The sequence below is a fragment of the Ursus maritimus genome, unplaced genomic scaffold (genome assembly GCF_017311325.1).
Source record: "Ursus maritimus isolate PB19 unplaced genomic scaffold, ASM1731132v1 scaffold_19, whole genome shotgun sequence".
Classification (NCBI taxonomy): domain Eukaryota; kingdom Metazoa; phylum Chordata; class Mammalia; order Carnivora; family Ursidae; genus Ursus; species Ursus maritimus.
In genome coordinates, this window is record NW_024424341.1 from 54310300 (window position 1) to 54327527 (window position 17228).

The 17228-nt window shown below is 62.4% G+C and overlaps 2 protein-coding genes across 5 annotated transcripts in view; one reads left to right on the top strand and one right to left on the bottom strand.

Moving 5' to 3' along the window:
- Positions 1 to 744: 744 nt before the first annotated feature.
- Positions 745 to 8740, top strand: KLC3 (kinesin light chain 3). 2 transcript variants are annotated; one of them, XM_040634159.1, is made up of 13 exons: positions 745 to 865; positions 4087 to 4352; positions 4815 to 5045; positions 5378 to 5447; positions 5833 to 6052; positions 6359 to 6446; positions 6522 to 6623; positions 7057 to 7230; positions 7690 to 7780; positions 7857 to 7894; positions 7985 to 8091; positions 8290 to 8353; positions 8606 to 8740. In XM_040634159.1, the coding sequence occupies exons 2-13, from the start codon at positions 4095 to 4097 to the stop codon at positions 8675 to 8677; spliced, it is 1515 nt and encodes a 504-aa protein (XP_040490093.1). In that variant the 5' UTR covers positions 745 to 865; positions 4087 to 4094; the 3' UTR covers positions 8678 to 8740. The 2 variants fall into 2 exon arrangements, with proteins under 2 accessions (XP_040490093.1, XP_040490092.1); XM_040634158.1 differs by having other exon boundaries at positions 7857 to 8091.
- The window catches only part of ERCC2 (ERCC excision repair 2, TFIIH core complex helicase subunit), a 17512-nt gene continuing 8381 nt past the window's right edge, over positions 8098 to 17228 (bottom strand). For 2 of the 3 annotated variants that reach the window (XM_040634155.1, XM_040634157.1), the window contains 12 exons: positions 15769 to 15887; positions 13660 to 13729; positions 13506 to 13575; positions 13315 to 13416; positions 12220 to 12283; positions 11588 to 11709; positions 10285 to 10377; positions 10113 to 10185; positions 9913 to 9983; positions 9657 to 9800; positions 9386 to 9529; positions 8935 to 9037 (listed from right to left, as the gene is read on the bottom strand). In XM_040634155.1, the coding sequence (XP_040490089.1) occupies positions 8945 to 9037; positions 9386 to 9529; positions 9657 to 9800; positions 9913 to 9983; positions 10113 to 10185; positions 10285 to 10377; positions 11588 to 11709; positions 12220 to 12283; positions 13315 to 13416; positions 13506 to 13575; positions 13660 to 13729; positions 15769 to 15887 (1165 nt within the window). In that variant the 3' untranslated portion in view covers positions 8935 to 8944. Of the gene's footprint in view, positions 8373 to 8934; positions 9038 to 9385; positions 9530 to 9656; positions 9801 to 9912; positions 9984 to 10112; positions 10186 to 10284; positions 10378 to 11587; positions 11710 to 12219; positions 12284 to 13314; positions 13417 to 13505; positions 13576 to 13659; positions 13730 to 15768; positions 15888 to 17228 lie in introns of those variants that run through there. The other variant, XM_040634156.1, reaches the window with a different exon arrangement.

The window sequence follows — 17228 nt, forward strand, 5'->3', positions numbered from 1 at the left end:
GTCAACCACTCAGCAAATTCTTCCTGAGCACGTACTTTGCACCAGGCTCTGTTCTAGTGCTAAAGATACGGTGCTGGCAATACAGAGCCCTATCCGTACGTTAACTCATTCAATCCTCGCAGCTGTTGACCATCCCCACTTTACAGATTCAGAACTGACACACAGAGAAGTTACTTGCCCAAGGCCTTCACAGCCAGTAAGTGCTGAAATCAACTTCAAACCCAGAGCCCAATTTTTAGCCACTATAATTACCTCGCCAATAATGTGATGAAACATCATAACATGACCGCATTACACAAAATAATTTTAGACCCTGAAAAGTTTTGTGAACAAGATCAAGCAAGGGAGCGCAGCAGTGTTTTGGTGAGACAGTGTAATTTAGAAGAGGCAGTCGGGGAGGGCCTCTCGGAGGAAGCGGCGTTTGAGAAGCTCCCAGACTAATGGATGGGATCTGTGGGAAGAGAGGTCGAGGCAGGGGGCACAGCCAAAGGAAAGGCCGGGCGGCAGGCGCTGCAAGAAAGCCGTCGGTCTGGGATCCAAAGTTTCCAAGATTCCAGCCGTGCTGAAACGCGGCTTTCCAGACGCCAGCGGTCTGGAATCGTGCTCGGATTCGACGGGCCCACGGGTTCGGCCGCGGCTGTTCTGCTCTTGCCTCAGGGCCGGAGCAGCTGGGCTCCATTGGAGCCGGGCGGTGGGCGGGGTCGGCCTCACCTGCGGGGGCGGGGCTCCGGCCGCCCCGCCCCTCGGAGGAGCCGCCCTAGGCCCGAGTCCCGGGGCGCTGCTGGGAGTGGCGGGGCGTGCGCGGTGTGCTGGACGCGGCCGGGCGCATCGCGGCGGAGTGGGTCCCAGAGCCGCCCGCGCTCAGGTGAGCCCCCGGGTGCCGGGCGGGAGTCCCGGGGACCGCGAGGATGGGGGCGGGGGCGGAGGGTGAGGGCTGGGCCCGGCGCACCCTTGGGCCCGCTGGCTTGGCGACGGCGACGGGCCTTGGGGCCCCTGGGAGTCCCCTGCCCCTCCCTGGGGCTCCCACCACCCCGGGTCCGGAGGCCCAGCTGGGGCCGCGCCCCCTCCCCCGTGCGCAGGTTAACAGGAGAGAAGACGGGGCGGGGCCTGGGGGAAGGGAGGGGGCCCTTGTGACGGCCAGGCGGGGGAAGCGCGGGTGCGCGGGGCTGGGCTGGGCGGGGCCGGCGGGCCAGGGGTAAGGTGTGTGGTTTCGGGGGGCTGGCCGCGTTGGGGACCTCCTGCCTGCCGGTGTGGGCGTGGAGATGGTGCGTGCGAGAGACGGTGTAGGAAGCTCAGGTGTGTGCGATGGTGGGCAAGGCTCAGGTGTGTGTGCGAGAGTGTCAGGCGGTGGGTGCGGGTGAGAAAGGGAGATGGACGGTCGGTGGCAGCCTGCGCGGGCGCAGAGGGGCCGTGGGAATGGTGTGGCACTGTTTCAGAGACATGAACACGTGGGCCACCTCTGACGGTGTGTGCAATGCTGGGGGTGGGGGCTGTGTGGCTGGGGGGAGTTGAACTGTTTATAGGATGAGGCGCGTGACCCGGAGCTTGCGAGGCTGGGGCAGGCTGCCCGCCTGTAAGGTGCTGCCGGGCGGTGGGCGGTGTGGGACCGGCATGGGTGGGTCGGGCGCCCCTGTGATGAACACTGTCAGCTGTGTGGTTGTGCGCGTGTGAAGGGGAGTTTGTTGTTCACGGGATGGGTGTGGGCAAAATCGTGTGAAAAACGGAGCTGTCAGAAAGACTGTCCATGAACTTGCGTGATCGTGACTTTGTGGGGCTCGTGTGTGACACTAAGTACGGTGTGATATGCACACACATACCTGTATAGTGAGAGAGATTGGTGTCCGCGCCCACCTATACGCAGACTGATGGCAAGTGAGAGCCTGCGGAGTATGAAATCCGCGGATTATGTGCCGTCCCTACTGCGTCTCCGTGTGTATGATTGTGAGTATGTGAGGGGGCACCCAAACCCCTGGGCTGCTTCTGGTGGACTAGAGGGGACGGGCAGAAACGGTGGATCACCTCCGTGGGTCTCCACAGCCGCCTGTGCCTGCCGCGGGCACGCACTTGGGACAGCGCGCTGGGTCTGAGTGCAGGAATCGTTGCTATGTCCACATTTGCAGCTCTGTGTATGTGCGTGCGCGCTGCGGGCAGGGGTGTGAATCCCTGGCTGGCCCGGCAAGCTGCTGGAGGAAGTGGGGAAGAAGGTGACAGGTCCACAGTGACTCCCAGGAGCGAGTGTGTGTGCGTGTGCGCACGTGCACGCCTGGAGGAGGCACGTAATGGAGGGTTAGCTGCTTGCAGGACAGTGGGAGTGCGGGAGAGGGATGCGTCGTGGGGCTTAGCGTGCGCTTTTATTCCTGAGAGGAAAATAGGCCTGTGTGTTGGGTTGTATTTCCAAGAGGAGAGCGTACATGTGTTATTTCTAAGAGTGTGTGTGTGTGTGTGTGTGTGTGCGCGTGCGTGTCCCAGTAGTGTGTTGCTTTAGGGTTTTTATGTTTGTTTGTTTTTAAGATTTTATTTATTGGGACGCCTGGATGGCTCAATCGGTTAAGCGTCTGCCTTCAGTTCAGGTCATGATCCCAGGGTCCTGGGATCGAGTCCCGCATCGGGCTCCCTGCTTTGGGGCGTCTGCTTCTCCCTCTGCCTCTACCTGCCACTCCCTCTGCTTGTGCTCTCTCTCTGACAAATAAATAAAATCTTTTTTTTGTTAAGAAAAGCTTTTATTTATTAGAGAACAAGCCAAGGGACGAGCAGAGGGAGAGGGAGAAACAGACGCCCTGCTGAGCAGGGAGCCTGACGCAGGACTCGATCCCAGGACTCGGGGATCATGACCCGAGCCGAAGGCAGACGCTTAACTGACTGAGCCACCCGCGGACATGTGGGACTGTATTCAGTTTTATTTGTTGGAGGAGACAGAGCGTGTCCAGAGTATGTCGTGTTTCTGAGAGGAGAACGTATATTACATGATATTTTTAAGAAGGGAGTGTGTGTGTGTTGAGTTGTATTCCTGAGAGGGGAGCGTGTGTGTGTGTGTGTGTGTGTGTGTGTGTGTGAGAGAGAGAGAGAGCAGGCATGTTTCCGAGAAAGTATGTATATATCACACTGTGTTTGAAAGAAGAAAGAGCACGTATTTGATTTCTGAGAGGAGAACGCGTGGGTTGAGTTGTGTATTTAGGAAGGGACGGTGTGCGTGTGATGGGGTCTGTTTCTGGGAGGTGTGTGTGTGCTTGTGTGTGTATCGGAGGGCTCCAGGGGCACCACCGGCTGTGTCATTGACTTTGTCACCCACAGACAACCGCATGAAGTGCCCCCCGTGAGACCCCCTCCCATTAGCATCGAGGCCTCAGACTCTGAGCTGTCACAAGGCTAGTGTGACATCCCTGGGCTGTGGCTGCCACACGTGTGTCCCAACATGCCTTGGGCTGGCCGAGCCTGTCTGCACTGGAGGGTGGAGTCCCTGTTCCCTTGGGATCTGTCAGCTCCTCAGGTCCTGGGAGCTGACACATGGGCCCCCGCTCCTGATCCCCCCAAACCTAGAGGGCTCCTTTGCTTCCGGCGCCCCAGCCCCTTGGCCCTCTTCTCCTGCCCCACCCCACCCCATCCCCAGTGGTCTGACTGGTTCCCAACAAAAACACCCTAAGAATGAGCTCACGGAGAGGCCGCCGCCTCCACACGCCCTGCCCCCCATGCCCAGCAGAGGCGGGCGCCTCCAGCCCAGGTCACAGGGCCAGAGGTGGTCTGGCCCGGGGATCTGGGGCCCTTGGCGTGGACGGGGCTGGCCAGGTGAGCTGAGGGCAGGTGAGAGGCCACGAGGCCACTGTTTGCCCTCTCTGGGTTAGGTATACGTGGGGTTTTGGAGTTGCCCTCAGGGCAGGACCCGGGGCAGGGGACAGGCAAAGCTGGACTAGAATGTTTCCAGTTGCTGGCTGGCTGGGATGGGTGTGGGACAGGGAGCCGGCAGAGTGAGGAGGACCCGGAGACAGAGGGCCGGCCAGGACAGCTGGACAGGGAGATGGTTGGGAAGGGCTCTGAGGGCTGGAATGGTGTGCAGGCTGATGATTCCCCAATCCCCGCCGCCTCCCCAAGGAGCAGCAATGTCCGTGCAGGTGGCAGCCCCTGGAAGCGCGGGGCTGGGCCCAGAGCGCCTGAGCCCCGAGGAGCTGGTGCGGCAGACGCGACAGGTGGTGCAGGGCTTGGAGGCCCTGCGGGCGGAGCACCATGGCCTGGCCAGGCACCTGGCGGAGGCCCTGGCAGGACAGGGTCTGGTGGCCGGCTTGGAGCTGCTGGAAGAAAAGCAACAGGTGGTGAGCCACGCGCTGGAGGCCATCGAGCTGGGACTGGGGGAGGCCCAGGTATGAGGGGGCGAGCTCTCCCGCTATGGGGGTGAGGCTGGGAGGAGGCCCGGGGATGAGGGAGACAGGTATGCCGTGGGAGGGGGGCAAGCCTGGTGTAGGGGAGGCCTAGGGGCGCCAGGCCTGGGAGGGAGAGGCCCTAGGCTCAAACAGGATCCCTGGGCAGCATTAGAGGGTCTTTGTGTGGGTCAGGCGCCCCTGAACCAATGGCATCCGTCTGTAGAACTCTGGGTCCTGGGGAGACTTTGGGGTCACATGGGTAGAATAGGAAGTGTCCCTACACATAATTTGCATGCCTGGGTGAGATCAGAGTGTCCCTGGACAGAATTTGGGTGCGCCCCCGGGAGCTTCCGCACATCCTCGGAGTCCCCGGGGAAGGGGCTCTGTAGAATCCGGGGCATCCTGGGTAGAGCGGGGGTGCTCTGGGTTGGGCCTGGGCCCCTGATCCCCGGGCCCCTGCAGGTGCTGCTGGCCCTGTCGGCGCACGTGGGCTCGCTGGAGGCAGAGAAGCAGCGGCTGCGTGCGCAGGCCCGGCGGCTGGCCCAGGAGAACTCGTGGCTGCGGGAGGAGCTGGAGGAGACGCAGCGGCGACTCCGGGCCAGCGAGGAGGCTGTGGCCCAGCTAGAGGAGGAGAAGAACCACCTCGAGTTCCTGGGGCAGCTGCGGCAGTATGACCCGCCCGCCGAGAGCCAGGTGCTGCAGGGGGCATGAGATGTGCCCCCCCTCCGTCCTTAGATACCCCACAGACCTGCACCCCACCCATGGAGTCCCTTGTGCCCTAGACCCTCCCTCCAAAGAAGCTCTGAACCCTGACTGAGTTCCACAGCCCCCAGACCCACTAGGATTTCCACAGAAGCCCCCCCCCAGCTTCCACAAAGCCCCCAGATCCTCCCCAAGCCCTCAGGAAACCCCCTGAGGCTCCTGACCACTACCTCCCTCAAACCTCAGAAATCTAGGACCCCGGTCCCTAAAGCAAAACTCCCAGCCCTCTTGACCCCCCCCCCCGCTTTCCTGACCCCCCGCAGCGGCCAGAATCCCCCCCTCGCCGAGACAGCCTGGCCTCCCTGTTCCCCAGTGAGGAGGAAGAGAGGAAAGGTAGGTGTGGGGGAGCCCGCAATTGTGGGGCCGCTCAGCCCCAGAGGACGAGAGGCGGAGGCTGGGGAGGGACCGTGAGACCCCGAGGTGGATGTCAGGGCAGGGGAGTGGGAACATGAGGCAAGTGGCTGGGTCAGGGCGGGTGACACCGAGGCTGGAAGCTGCGAAACCCGGCACGGTGGCCACAGCGCCCCCGGCCAGGCAGACCCCTTGTTCACGTCCGATGACCCAGTTAGACGCCTGTGATCCCCATCCCAGAGGCCGGTGCGGGGGCCCGTCGTCCCAGGGGCAGTGGGGCAGCTATAGTCCTGGGGTATCGTTTGCTTTTATGGGGAGGGAAGGCTAGGAGGCCGGCAGCGCCCTGATGCCCGTCCGTCGCCCGCAGGCCCCGAGGCAGCGGGAGCAGCAGCGGCTCAGCAGGGGGGCTACGAGATCCCCGCCCGCCTTCGGACCCTGCACAACCTCGTGATCCAGTACGCGGGGCAGGGCCGCTACGAGGTTGCTGTGCCGCTGTGCCGCCAGGCTTTAGAGGACCTGGAGCGGAGCTCAGGCCACTGCCACCCTGACGTGGCCACCATGCTCAACATCCTGGCGCTGGTGTACCGGTGAGCCTGCGGCCGGCCTGGGCCGTTGTTGGGGGGGGGGGGAGCTGGCGTCCTGCTCTGCCAGCATGGGGCACCTGGATGGGTGGGGCGGGGGGGGTGTTCGACAGGGATCTGGGGGAGCCACTGTGACCCAGACGAGGAGTCAGAAAATGTGGGCCAGAGACCCCAACAGAGCGGGTTAGAGACCTGGGGTGGCCGGAGGCTTGCCAGCAAAGGGAGCCTGTGGCAGATCTTGGAAGGTGGCGGAGACGCAGAAGGTCCCACCTCAGCATGGCTGACCCCCTCCATCCCTGGGCCACCTCACAGGGACCAGAACAAGTACAAGGAGGCCACCGACCTTCTGCACGACGCCCTGCAGATCCGGGAGCAGACGCTGGGCCCCGAGCACCCTGCGGTGAGCGGGGGGCCCAAGCTTGAGGGCGGTGGGGCCGTGCCTGCCCCACCCTGACCTGCGTCCCCGACCCCACAGGTGGCCGCCACCCTCAACAACCTGGCGGTGCTCTACGGGAAGCGCGGCCGGTACCGGGAGGCGGAGCCCCTGTGCCAGCGCGCCCTGGAGATCCGCGAGAAGGTACCGACCCCTGCCTGGCCCCGCGGGGCCCCTTGCCCACGGGCCCTTCCTGCTTGATCCTGATGTGCTCGATTCAGTGGCTCTCGCCTGGTAACCCTGACCCTACGATGTCCTCCCCCTCTGATACCGTGAGCCCCCAGTTCGAGCCTAAAGGACTCAATCTCATGACAACCTCGACCTTTAGTGAAACTCCACCTGATGGTGACTGATCGTTCTTCTCCATCACCTCGAGTGCCCCCCCAGCCCAGCCCCGCCCTTCCAATCCCACGTGACCACCATGGCCTGGACCTGCTTAATCCCCAGCTCGCGTAACTTCTACCCGCGGCCCGCAACCTCCCATAACACTCCCCTTCGAGCCCGTGAACCTCACCTCAGGACCGGCGTTCCGGCTGCTGGCAGCTCGTGGCTCACCCGTTCCCCCCCCCACCCCTAGGTCCTAGGCAGCGACCACCCGGACGTGGCCAAGCAGCTCAACAACCTGGCGCTGCTCTGCCAGAACCAGGGCAAGTTCGAGGAGGTGGAGCGGCACTACGCCCGCGCGCTGGGCATTTACGAGGCCCTGGGGGGGCCCAACGACCCCAACGTGGCCAAGACCAAGAACAACCTGGTGAGGGCGCCGTGGGGCACAGGTACAACGCAGGGCCGACTGCCAGGGGTCCCCGGGAGGGCACCCACGGGCTCCAGGGTGGGAGCGCATGGAGGCCAGGAGCCCCCCAAGACCTGGCCTCCGAGCAGGGCCCTGATGGGCGAGATTACTCGGCACAGAGAAGACGTGGAAGCCTCAGGAAACACACAGGTTGGTGGGGCTGGATGGCAGTCACAGGTATTTATTGAGCTCTAGCCCCTTTCTCAGTCCTTTAGGGAAACAGCTGTTTCTTAAAGGACCTTAGGAGATAGGTGCTCCCGTCGTCCCATTTTGCAAATGAGGAAACTGAGGCACAGAGGTTATGTCACTAGCCCAAGGTAGAGCAGGCACCAGTCACCTGCCCGAGGTCACGAGGTGGGTGGGGGGATGTGTGCCTGGGGTGCTCCAGATCTGAGCCACGATTCCCCCCCCACCCCGCAGGCCTCGGCCTACCTGAAACAGAACAAGTACCAGCAAGCAGAAGAGCTGTACCGAGAGATCCTGAGCCGCGAGGACCTGCCGGCCCCTCTGGGTGAGCCCCCAGCCCCACCCCGGTCCCCCAGACGACTGCTCCATGTCCCCACTGCACTGTCCCCCTCTGTTCCTAGGAGCCCCCAACCCTGGCACAGCTGGTGATGCAGAACAGGTGAGGAGGGAGGGTGGGCTTCGCTTCGGCTCCTGGGGTGGAGACCGGAGGAGAAGGGGGACTGACTGGTGTCCCGGGCGCCCTCCTCAGACCCTTCGTCGGAGCAGCTCCTTCTCCAAGCTCCGTGAGTCCCTAAGGCGTGGAAGCGAGAAGCTGGTCTCCCGTCTCCGAGGCGAGGGGGTGGCAGGGGCAGCCGGGTGAGTGTCCGATCAGGGCAGCCAAGAGCCCCAACGGCTGCAGCTCCTGCAACCCACCCTGCTCCCTGTCCTGTTCCAGAATTTTCCATGGTTCCCATCTTCTCTGCCACACGTACGGTCATATCCAGTGCCAGGCAAGTCTTGCCCAGAGTGGGAAGCGGACACTCGGGGCCTCACCCTGCCACCCTCTCCTTCCAGGATGAAGAGAGCCATGTCACTCAACACGCTGAACATGGATGGTCCAAAGGCTGCTGGGGCCCAGGTGAGGGGGGCCGGGGCACCTAGGACAAGGACGGAGTAGCGGGCCATGCTGGCAGGCCCAGAGGCAAAGGAGGGGTGGGCATGGCCAGGCTGGTGTTGGATGGACCCGAGAACAGGGGAAGGGACAGCTTCTAGTTGGGCTGGAGACGGGGGGACAGACAAGCCAGCGGGGAGGATGCTGGGGGTGACCCTGTGGCAGCTGGCCAGCTGGGTCCTGCCCCTTGACCCACCCCTCCCCTGTGTCTGTCCACAGTTCTCCCATCAGCACCTGAACGAGGCCGCGAGGACCCTCAGCACCAGCACCCAGGATCTGGGCCCCCGGTGAAGGTGACAGGACAATGGCTGCAGCTTCTCAGAAGAGTGGGGAAGGGGTGAGGGGCGGCCCTTGAGTTGCTCCCCACCTCTTGGAGGCACCCACTGTATGGGGCTCCCCACTCTCCTGCTGCGATTAAAGGCTGTAGATTTGGAAGCAGGACTGTCTGCCTGACGTTTCCTGGGAGGACCTCACAGCACCTCTGAGTCACTGGGCCCCCGGGCCAGCTGAGGCCCCGCAGTCGCCACACACACTTTAGGGCCCTGTCCCCACCTCAAACTACAGCTGCTGCGCAATCTGCTCTATCCTCCGCAGCGTCTCCTCCGACTCCAGCTGCTCCAGGCTGAGCAAGGACAGGCCCAGCTGGTCTTCCTGGAGGAGGGGGAGAGGAGTCAGCTCCGGGGTGGGGCCAGAGGGCTAGAGCGCCTCCCCACGGGTCCCCAGGGGCCAAGACTTGAAAGCCAGTAGCGACAGGAGGTGGCCTGCCCAGGGGCTACGGAGTGGGATGTTTGACTCTAGAAACCCCCAGCCACTGGGGAACGTACCATCCCTGGAGCAGAAGCCAGGCCTGAGGGCGGGAGATGGCGGCCAGCCAGTTTCCCAGATCGAGAAGGACGGGCTGTGGTGTGTGGGACAGGCTGGGGTTGGGGCCTGGGACCTTGGCCGAGCAGCGTAGCCCGGGAGCGTGAAGGAAGTCAGGACAGGCCCCCTCAGGCTCACCCGGTGGAAGGGCTGCGCCATCTGCCGCAGGAAGTACTTGGCGACCTGGACCCCCTCCTCCACCGTCAGGTTGAGGTTGGCGTCCGTGAGGTGCTCCTGGATCCAGCGGGGCAGTTTGCCACGCTTGTCGGCCCGGGCAAACCGCTGTCACAGGCGGGCGAGGGAGAGGAGGGAGACATCAGGCCCCCGACAGGGGAGCCCGGGCCTCCTTCCCCCTGTGGAAAAGGGGCTGGGGGCAACAGCCCGGGAGGTGGCGGCCCCTGCAGCTCACCTTATCAGCGAAGACCATGAGGCCGTAGTCCGTCTTGCCCCGGATGGCCCGCCCCACACACTGGGCCGCGTGGCGCATGGCGTCGAAGGTGAGAAAGTCGTTCTCTCGGATCTGGAACTGGTCCCGCAGGTACTCCAGCCGCGCCTGCCCGCGAGAAGAGGGCGGAGCGGTCCCTCCTGCCGCTCCTGCCCACCCCAGTCCCCGGGGAAGGGCCCCAGAGGCCCGACCGAGCCCCCCCCCGCCCCGTGCTGCTCACCTTGAGAATGCGGCTCTGGGTGTAGACGTAGGGGACGCCGAACATGATGACTGCGCGCCCGTAGTGGTGCACTGGGGGGAGCGAGCACAGGCCGGGGCTGGAGCAGCTGAGCTTGCGGGGCTGGGGGGGGGGCTAGGGGGACAGGAACAGCCAGAGGCCCCTGCAGGCACCTGGGGAGGGGGAGAGCCTAGTCCACTCACCGAAGTCGATTCCCTCGGACACTTTTCCGCGGGCCACTGACAGCAGGATGGCTCCACGGCCATTCTCACAGGCCTGGGGAGGGGAGGCCAAGACAGGAGACAGGTCCCCTCAGAGCTGCCTCCTCCGGGCCCCCTGTGCACAGTCTCCTGGCAGCCCCACCCCCCTGCCCACCTCCTGGTACTTCTCCAGGGCGACACTGGTCTCGGCCCCATCCTGTGTCTCAATGAAGAGCAGCTTATTCCTCTGGATGTTTTCGAGAATGCCCTAGGGAAGGACAGCAGACGGCTCAGGCTGGGGGCTGGCAGACAGTGGCGTAAGGGCACGAGCATCCTGGCCCCGGCCAGCTCTGCCCCGATTCCCGTGCAGCCGACTTCTCTCCCTGGGCCCCGGCGGGCCAGCAGAGACTCGGGACGGAGCAGGGGTGCCAGCCGCCCTCGCTCCTGGTGCGAAGCTCTGTGATTCCAGGCACAGGACCCATCCCCACACCCCATCTTTCGGGCAAGTGGGGCAGGCATATGGCCCAAGAGGGCCAATTGGGACACTCCGCCCCCAGCGGGTGCTTAGCGGAGGGGCTGATATAGGCCAGGCGGAGCCGGGCCGAGGCTGCCCAGAGATTTCCAGGACACTGCACTAGCCCTGGGATAGCGATCAAGGACAGACGCAGGGACAGACTGGTGCGACAGCACAGAGGGTCCAGAAACACGCCCCCACACAGATGGCTCACCCGTACCATTCAGGGGGGAGAGCGCTTTCCAGAGAATGGGGCTGCAGCCACCGGAGCGCCACAGGGGGAGAAAAAGCACCTTGACCCTGACCTTACACCACACACAACGATGTGAGGCATCTCACAGACCCAGATGTGAAAGCTAACACTACAAGGCTTCTAGAAGAAACAGGAGGTGATCTTCAGGACCTTGGGGTAGGCAAAGCTTCCTGAAATAGGACACGCACAAGACTCAGGATGTGGACTTGGGTGGCCAGCAGCCACCTTTCCCACGGTGTGGAAGGCGCCCATCTGAGGACAAGACCAAGGCTCCCCCTCCCCCACCCCCGGAGCGTGGATCAGCCAAGTTCTCTCCTCTCCCCCTAAGGAAGCGCCTGCTTCCACTACCCGAGAGCTGGGCCACGGTGCACGAGAAGCAGAGAGGTCACAGCGGCCCCCTCCCCACCCCCCATCCTGCTGGCCACCCAGGGCCCAGCGGTGGTGAGTCCCACTTCCAGAACACCCCCATGACCTCACCCATGCACCGTCCCGCAGGGGCTCTTGAGTTTTTAACCTGGATGTGGGGGGGGAGGGGGTGCCTAGGGTATATGCCGTTTAGTCTTCGAACTGTTCGTGTTTTATGCACTGTCCTGTCACCTATGATACGCGTCACCACTTAAAACACGAGAAAGAAGAAGCCAACACACAGAGGAAGAGAGCCGAGAGCTGAGGCACGCGGGGCCTTCCCGGGGAGCGGGCGGCTGGGCGTACCTGCTCGTACCAGGAGGCCACGGTGCTCTCCATGTACTGGTAGCTGGTGAAGAAGGCCACGATGCCGTCGGGGACCACGGCCGACATCTCCAGCAGCAGGTTGCCATAGTTCCGGATCACCGCTGGGGGGCGGGGTCAGAGGTCACGGTGCTCGGGTCCTGCTCCCCACTCCCTTGTCAGCACTTTCCTATCTGATGACCCATCTTGAACTCGGGGTTCCTAGAAATCCCACTGAGGCCACCTGCAGGGCTGTTCACACACACTCCACTTCCGCTTCCAGGGCCCTGGGAGGACTGCACCCCTACCCCTGGAGTTAGGTGTGGCCATGGGACTTGCGCTGGCCCATGAAGTGAGTGCAGAGTGGCCGTGGGCCACTGCCGGGTGAACACCTTTACAAGGCACAGCACCGTTAGCAGGATCCTGCCTGTCACCCCTCACCAGCACAGTGCCCTGTCCAGTGGGGAAGGTTCCCAGGGTGAGGAGACCCGGGACAGCCCCCAAACCCACAATGGCACATGCTGTGAGCAAGAAGCAAGCTGTGTGTTAAGCCACTTTGATCTGCAGCCTGACCTAGCCCTCTGCTCCGCCCGCCCTCTCAGAGCCCAAGCAAGCCACCCCCAGGAGCAGCATACCGATATCCTCCCGGGTCTCGAATTTGGAGCTGATGGCCACCTGGTCGTTGCCACGACCAATGATCTGCAGAGAGCAAGAAACGTCATGATCAGCCAACAGCAGCAACCCCGTGTGTTAGCCGCCGGCTGGTGCCGGGCTCGGCTTTTTATAGACACGAGGTCATTGAGCGAACCCTCGGCTCCCCTGTTATCTGCACTGTGCGGATGAATGACCTCAGGCCTGGAGAAGGGGAGCTGCCTGCCCCAGGTCACGCGGCCAATCCACAGCAGCGGCAGAAGCGAAGCCGAGTCTGTCCACGCTGCGGACCGGCAAGTACGTCCTACCGGCCCCAGCCTGCGGGCCAGGCAGCTCCAGGAGAGAGGTCTCACCACGCCCTCGACAGCCACCAGCCACGGCGCACCCCTCCCCCGGCCACCCCACCAACCACGACGAAGGACGTAGCCATCGCCAGTCCACAACCCCTGAAGGGGATCCCAAAAGCCAAGAAACGCCAGGAACCCCAGATACTTAACCCTGGCGCCGACCCCTGCGGTAGCCAAACCCACGCTCACCTGAGTCTGTCCGCAGCCCTGACCTGCCTCCCTTAGTCTCACGGCCCAAACAGGCTCCTGCCCAACTAGGACTTTCACTGGCGGGAGCCGCCCCAAACCCCGCTGGGGTTTCGCATACCGCACAGCACGTGCTTTGTTTTTCAAGTCTGGAAAATTCTCAATTCTAAAACACATCTGGCCCAAGGGATTCAAGTAAGGGACTAAGGGCCTCCGGTATGATGCCTGTTTTACAAAGGAGACCGAGGCAGAGCAGAAGGGTCATCCTCAAGGTCACGGCCAAGACGCTGACGGAATGCCGACCTCTGCCAGGCCCTGGGCCACGTAAGCGTTTCATTCACGCTACCGCACTATCCCTTCAACCAACCTGGGAGGTCAGGGCAGATGCAATCCCATTTCACAGATTAGGGGCATCAAGCCCCGATCTGTCTGAATCCAGAGTCTGCGTTCTCAGCTGTACAACTCTCCTGCCTGAACAGCAGCGACAACCGAGGAAGGAAAGGCGGCCCACCTCCCCTGGCCCAGCACCCACCCTCTCCCACGCACCATGGGGCAGAGGCAGACCCGGGCCAGCGTCATGGTGAAGGTTGCCATGGTGACAGGGTGGAAGTCCAGAATCTTGGGGTAGATGTCCAGTGGGGACAGCGTCTGCACAGGGACAGCGGGAGGGATCTTAGCAGAAGGGCAGAAACCAGGAGCCCCACGGTGGAGGGCTGGGGGCGGAGCTGGGTGCTCACCCCAGATGTGATGATGACAGACTGGAAGCGCTCGAACACGGGTTTGATGGCCAGCGAGGCGTCCATGCAGCTGTAGCAAGCAGACGAGGGTGGTGAGGACCATGCAGGGGCCCCCGGGGTCTGTTCACGCCCCCTCACTGGGGTCAGGTCTCACCTGAAGTGCAGGATGGGGTTGGCAATGGTGGGGGTCCTGTCATCAAAGGGCTCGATGATGATGGTGAAACCTGCAAGCCGGTGAGATTCCAGGTCACCACCCAGTCACTCTCTCCTGCCCCATTAGTGACTGGGACCAGCCACCAGTTCCTCAAGCTTAAAACCCAGGCATCGGGAGTCCAAAGTACACCCCAACCTGCCTGCTTCTCCCAGGGCCGACACCCACTCAGGGAGCAACATGAGCAGGGAGCACCAAAGGTTCACTCCTCAGACTCTCCCAGGGCTGCAAGAACCCACAACGCCACTCAAGCCCAAGCCTGGAGCCTTCCCCCATGATCCTTGTATCTAAACCATCAGGCGGGTCAGCTCTCCCTCCAAAGCCTATGTGCAATCTGACCACTCTCCCCACCCCCTCCCCCACTATCACCTCTAGCCTGGACTACTGCAGTCACCTCTCTGGGCTTCCAGCTCCCACCCCAGCTCCCTTCCCAGCAGCCGAGGGACCCTGTGAAATCCTGAGTCAGGTCACATCCCTGCCCTGCTCAGAAGCCCTGCACAGCTCTCCAGGCCCCTTCTAGAGTCCAAAATTGCCTGTGAGACCCTGCCACACTAACCCCATTTCCTCCTGGCTCACAGGCCACCTCCTGCCTAACTTTCAAAAACCACCAGGCTCACTCCACCCCAGGACCTTTGCACTTGCTGGCCCCACAGCCTGAAAACCTTCCCAAGGCAGCCGGTTCCATTTGGTCATTTGGAACTCAGCTCAAATGTCAGCACCTCAGGCCTTCCTCGGCCACTGCAGGCATGCCCCAACATGGCAACATTTTTCTCGTGAAAACTATCCCTTTCTGGAATTATCTTCCTTATTTGTTTGAGTCTTTGCTACCTGTCTTCCCCCCTGCAATGTAGGTTCCAGGAGATCAGGAATGAGGTCCGTCTTGGTTCCTGCCACTTTCTCAGTGTTAGGCCTGGCCCGTTTTTTGAAAAAATGGCTGAATGAATGAATTCACATATTCAATTTCACTTAATTAAAAAAAATAATCAAGTCGTCTGTGCCCAGCCCTATACTGGGGACACAGTGGGAACCAAGACAGCTCCGGCTCTGCCCTCTCAGGGCTCACAGTCTGATGATGGCGATACAGTCCTGTCCTCAGAGACTGACCACTCAGAGTAGACAGGGCTGGGATGGGGAGCCAAGAGGAGGGTGGCTCAACCCAGCCTGGGGGTCAGGGAGGGCTTCCTGGAAGAAGGGACATCTCTAATGAGCCAAGACTAAAGGAGTAGGAGGTAACTGGGGGCTGAGGAATATTGGGACAGATGTTCCAGGTAAAAGAATGTGAGGTGTTGGTGGACGGGGAAGTGGGGAGGAGAGGAGAAAGCCAGTCCCAGAAAGAAGTTGGGGCGGGACAGGGGGATGGACACAGAAAGAAGCTTCTAGTGGGACTCGCTGCTGACGGGTGCTGGGGTTGGGGGACAGCCTCGCCATCCTCTGGGCTGGTGCAGGGTGTCAGGAGGCCTGACCTGGTTTCCGGGATACAGTAGTAATCCCTGGGGATCAGACTGAGCCCTTGGCCAGCTTAACGCTGAGGAAGGGAAGGGAGTGCTGACCAGTAAAGCCTCAGGAACACTTCCCTTCTCCCTGGCAAGCTGGATACCTGAGCACTGCCTCCCCACCCCCACCCCGTGCCTCCCCGCCCCCCACCCAGGCACCGGGCCTCACATCTCTCTCCATCCCCTCCCATCCCGCCCCAGGTCCCTGCCCCTCCCTTGCTCAGAACCTCCCTTGGCTCCCCACTTCCCGGCAGTAGAAGGGCCAACTCCTTACTACACCTTACAGTGCGAGTGACCCCCCCCAGAGCTTCTCTGGCCTCGTGCCCCACCCCACTCTGCAGCCATAGGGAGCCTCCGAACACACAAATCTGAGCACGAGGCCTGGCTAACTCGAGCCCTATCTGTGGTGCCTCCCCGCCCTCGAAGCAAAGCCCGAACTCCTGAGCCCGGCCCTACGAGGTCCTAACGTCCCAGCCCCACAGACAACCCTCTGGACGCTGCAGGGAACCTGAGTCCGGCTGCCGGGGGGCCTGGCAGAGGCAGGAGAAGATGAGCTTACCCTTGGCGTAGGTGCTGACGAGGGTGGCGAAGTTAGCCAGGAGGGTGAGGGGAGAGAAGTCGGCGAGGTCAGCGATCTCCAAGGTGTGCAGGAGGGAGCGGAGGCGCTCAGCACAGAACCTGGTGCAGAGGCCAGACAGGGTCAGGGGGGCGGCAGAGTGCCAACGGGACAGTGACCCCTCTCCGCCTCCATCAGTGTGTGGACACACACGCCTCCCCAGGTGACTGGGTGCTCGGTGAGGACAGAGACTGGGGCCCTTTCAGCCACCCGTGACCCCACCCCACTCTGCAGCTGCACACACCGACCAGTGATCACACGCTCCGTGGTCACATGATCTCACGCAGGTTCGCGGGCAGAAGAGGAGACCCACGACCACACGGAGAACCCCAGTCGCAACCCGAATCCTGCACGGCCACACATACGCTCCCACCTAGAACCGCTCCCACCGTGTCAGTGGCACTTGGCCACCCTGGTGACACATACGGCATCAGAGTCCCACAGACTCACAGAGGACAACCCCACACACCCACGCCCACAAGGCCACCCAGTCACAGACACTGACAGTCAGGCTTGAGGCCGTCACCCCCAAGGGCCGGTCGTGCAGCAGGAGCACCCGGCTTCAGAGCCAGGCGATGGCCAGAGCTTTAGAACCAGCCTCCAAACGCCACTGCTTCAAGTCTGTCTTCTCGATGCCCCCACCCCGGCTGGATCAGGCGCCCCCTGGGGGCTCCCCCACCCCAGCCATGCACACTCAGGGTCGTCCCAGTCTGGGGACCGGTCTGTCTCCCCAGTGGGCCCCAAGCCCCATGACCACAGGGCCAGCACGGTCGTGGTCACAGAGGCCCCAGCACAGAGCAGGCACTCAGGGAACAGGACTGGCTGCAATCCCGTCTTTGCCCTCACGGGCTTCTCACGAAGAGGGACAGATGACGCCACCCCGAAAGGCAGGGCAGCGAAGCCCTACAGGCCTGACTTCACACAACTCCCAAACCAAGTGCTGTGCGACCCTGGAGACGGCCTGCTGTCTCTAGGTCACACTGTCCCCATCTGCAGCCGGGGGCGCTGTACCGAGATTCCACAAGATACAGAGTGTCAAGTGCTTAGCTCATCGGTGGCGCTCAAGACAGGGTGAGTTCCTTCTATCACTGCTTTCTCATTTAACCACCACAGAAACCGGAGAGTAAAGGTGAGGACCCCCTACCCATTCAACGGAGGAGGAAACGGAGGTTCAGAGAAGACTCGTGCCTTATCCAGAACAGCAGGACAGTACAAAAGGCCCCACCCCACTCCCAGGTCCATGCTCTGCTTGTTCTGTGCTGGGAGGACTGACCCACCCCACAACCTGCCTGGTGGGGGTGTTCCTGCCCTCAGGTTTCCGACACAGAGAAACACTGGCAGGAAGAGACAGGGGTCCAGGGGATCCACAGCATTTCTCCCCCCAAACCTCCCCCCCGGGTCTT

Coding starts and splice junctions, on each gene's coding strand:
- KLC3 (XM_040634158.1), top strand. CDS start 4,095: ATGTCCGTGCAGGTGGCAGCCCCTGGAAGCGCGGGGCTGGGCCCAGAG. Junction 5,046..5,377: donor ACCCGCCCGCCGAGAGCCAG/GTGCTGCAGGGG, acceptor GACCCCCCGCAG/CGGCCAGAATCCCCCCCTCG. Junction 6,447..6,521: donor TGGGCCCCGAGCACCCTGCG/GTGAGCGGGGGG, acceptor CCGACCCCACAG/GTGGCCGCCACCCTCAACAA.